Source organism: Gordionus sp. m RMFG-2023, chromosome 1 (assembly GCF_954871325.1).
Source record: "Gordionus sp. m RMFG-2023 chromosome 1, tfGorSpeb1-WG-v2, whole genome shotgun sequence".
NCBI classification, from domain to species: Eukaryota; Metazoa; Nematomorpha; class Gordioida; order Chordodea; family Parachordodidae; genus Gordionus; species Gordionus sp. m RMFG-2023.
Genome location: NC_088775.1, coordinates 74,645,217 through 74,647,982, shown reverse-complemented (window position 1 = coordinate 74,647,982; position 2,766 = coordinate 74,645,217). Strand labels below are relative to the sequence as shown.

The 2,766-nt window shown below is 25.2% G+C and overlaps 1 protein-coding gene across 1 annotated transcript; it reads right to left on the bottom strand.

Annotated features, from left to right (window-relative positions):
* On the bottom strand, positions 1 to 540 carry LOC135930187 (uncharacterized). Its single transcript, XM_065466970.1, has one exon. The coding sequence runs from the start codon at positions 538 to 540 to the stop codon at positions 1 to 3; it is 540 nt and encodes a 179-aa protein (XP_065323042.1).
* Positions 541 to 2,766: the final 2,226 nt, after the last annotated feature.

Genomic DNA, 2,766 nt, shown 5'->3' with positions numbered 1-2,766 from the left:
TTAAGCTAATGGAATAAAAACTTTAGTGGTTAGAAAGCTACCAGAAATAAAATCTGCTATATTTGGTCGCAAAGAGGTTATAATCAATTTAGTCCCATTGCTCAAACCAGATGCAGAATTTAAATTACCCATTAGAATTATAGGTATCCCGACTTTGAGTGAAAGTTTGTAAGGGGGTAATCCTGATATATTTAAAGTGTTTAAAAATTCAGTGGGATAAAATGTCGCTTCTTCGGTTATCGTTTCATAAGTACTTGTATATATAACTAAATCCCCAGGAATTTTGTTCATCAATTTAATGTTTATGTAATCGACATTTACGTTTTCAGAGGTCAGGAGGGCATTTTGAACAAATGTTATATGATTAAAGGAGGTATTGTCTTTGTCTATACCGTAATCAAAAGCAATAAGATCTTCAATTTCATTGGAAGCTGTAAAACAATCTTCAGGAATGTTTATTTTATCCCTAGAGCTATCAAATGTCTCATAGACTTCACCAACAATTTGAGTAACTATTATTGACAAGAGATTCATTTGCATCGTGAAATTGTAGCAATCTCAAATTAATACCTAACCTTAATGATAATATATTTGAACATAAATACGACCGTTTTAAGGTTGAGTTAACAATGTAGTTCACTGTGTTTTTAAAGGGGATACCTATACTGACACTTTTGGTAGAGGAATCATTTTGCGTTCTTCTTTTACCTGTGGCGGCTCAAAGCATAGGCAATGCATGAATTATTTCCTCATTAGACTTCAGACAACCGTTCATATTTAGTATGTCGCTTTTTTCATCGAAAATTAAAATGTCAAAAAAGATTTGCTCTAAATTTTAACGGATACACAAAATAATAATTAATCCTCATCATTTTTTTTAAAAAATTAGCCTAAATTTATATGGATTGACAAAAAAAATAAATTTCTTAAAAAAATATATAATAAATTGAATAAATGTTTCATTAATATTGAATATCATTTTGTAATTTAAATAGATAGCATTTTTTGTAACTTAAAATAAAGAAATAGCCCTAATCAAATTTTTGATAAATAATTTCGGAAAGGCAAGACATACACTAAATTTATCAGAAAAACAAAAATAAACCAAAATTTATTTTCTAGATTTAATCATAGTACAAAAAGAATAGGAGTCATTTAATTTTTACTTCATGGATAACAAATAAAGATGCAAACATTAATAATTCAGCATAAAAAATCAATTTTGTTAGAATTGTTGTAATGGAAGCAATTTCAATCCATACTTTTATTCATTCATAACTTAATTTTTGATATCTCAAATAATGAGGTAAGATTTGTTATTGCTTATATAAATATTAGAAAAGACCTGATTTTGTCATGATTTTCTAATAAGTGGTTTGTCTGAGCTTTCCCAGTTTCCCTCATTACGAATTCAGATTTTTTTAAATATGTATACTAGGAGTTAACCCGTAGACTAACCAGTGGCGTCGCTAGGGGGAAGGGCGCGCAGGGGCTTGAGCCCCCTGAAAAATTTGAAGACTGAATATAAAAATTTTTTTTTAATGGCTCCTTAATATCCCCTTTAACTAAAAATGAATTTTTTTGATAGCTCCCTGAATGATTTCTTTTATAATTCCATTAAGTAATATATAGATTTAATTTTATTATTTAGAAATTAATAAGACTATTTAAATTTTTATTAAATGAATACTATTTTAATTATTAGATTAGATTAATACATATAAATTATATTTTCACTATTTCAGCTTGCAATCAAATTCTGTATTAAAAATATAATATCAATACTCTCTAAATATTAATTTAGCTTTAACAGTTGAAGTTTAATTGACTTTTATTATTTAAATTATTATATAACCCTAATTAAATAAATATAATCATATATTATTTCAAAATTAACAAATTTAATATTGTAATTAGCCGAGTTCAAAATGACTAATCAACTGTATATTTATTTTTAAATTTAATTATCATACCTATTCCTAAAAATATTTTCAAGATCCAAATAAGTATAAGAGATTCAAAAGATATAGTTTATAATCCTCTATTATATACAGTTGGTTATATAATATTAGATAAAATGCCACTTTTATAGACGTATTTGACAGTTAAATAATATATTACAGTTATTATTATAATAAATTTTCCTAATAAATGGTTTTGATAATAAATATAGTAACAATATGCATTCAAGTATTTAACGCCATCTATTTAGTTATAAATAATTTTAAAAATTAGACATTTTATTATTCATCCTGCAATAGATGTAATAAATTTGATATCTTTTCTTCTCTCTTTTCTTCTCTTTTCTTCTCTTTTTTTCTTTATATAAAAACAGTTTTGAATTAAATTTTTAATACAAGTATATTTTTGATATTATTACAAACTACTATTATTTTAAGATATAATATCGACAATATATAAAATTTTAATTGTTTCATCATATCATTCTGGTCCTTATTTTATAGTTAGAAAATGTTTCATTTCTAATAAGGCATTGCTGTGTGAAAATAACTCCAGGCTGCAATATATTTGCATAATTATTTTTTTCAAAATTTTTAGTGTTTTTATTTTATCAATTTATCCAACATAGTAAATTCTGATATAAGTTTACATCGTGAGTGTCATGGCTATTACTGCAAATTAACCAGTGTATATTATTTGTGTTGCTATGTAATTTAAGATTATTACAACCACGGCTGAGAGAATATGATTGCATATTTTAGATAAACAATAATGGTCAACTGTGTAGTCGTTTATTTTATACTC

Excerpts from the sequence above, each read along its gene's own strand:
- LOC135930187 (XM_065466970.1), bottom strand. The coding sequence starts at position 540 with ATGCAAATGAATCTCTTGTCAATAATAGTTACTCAAATTGTTGGTGAA.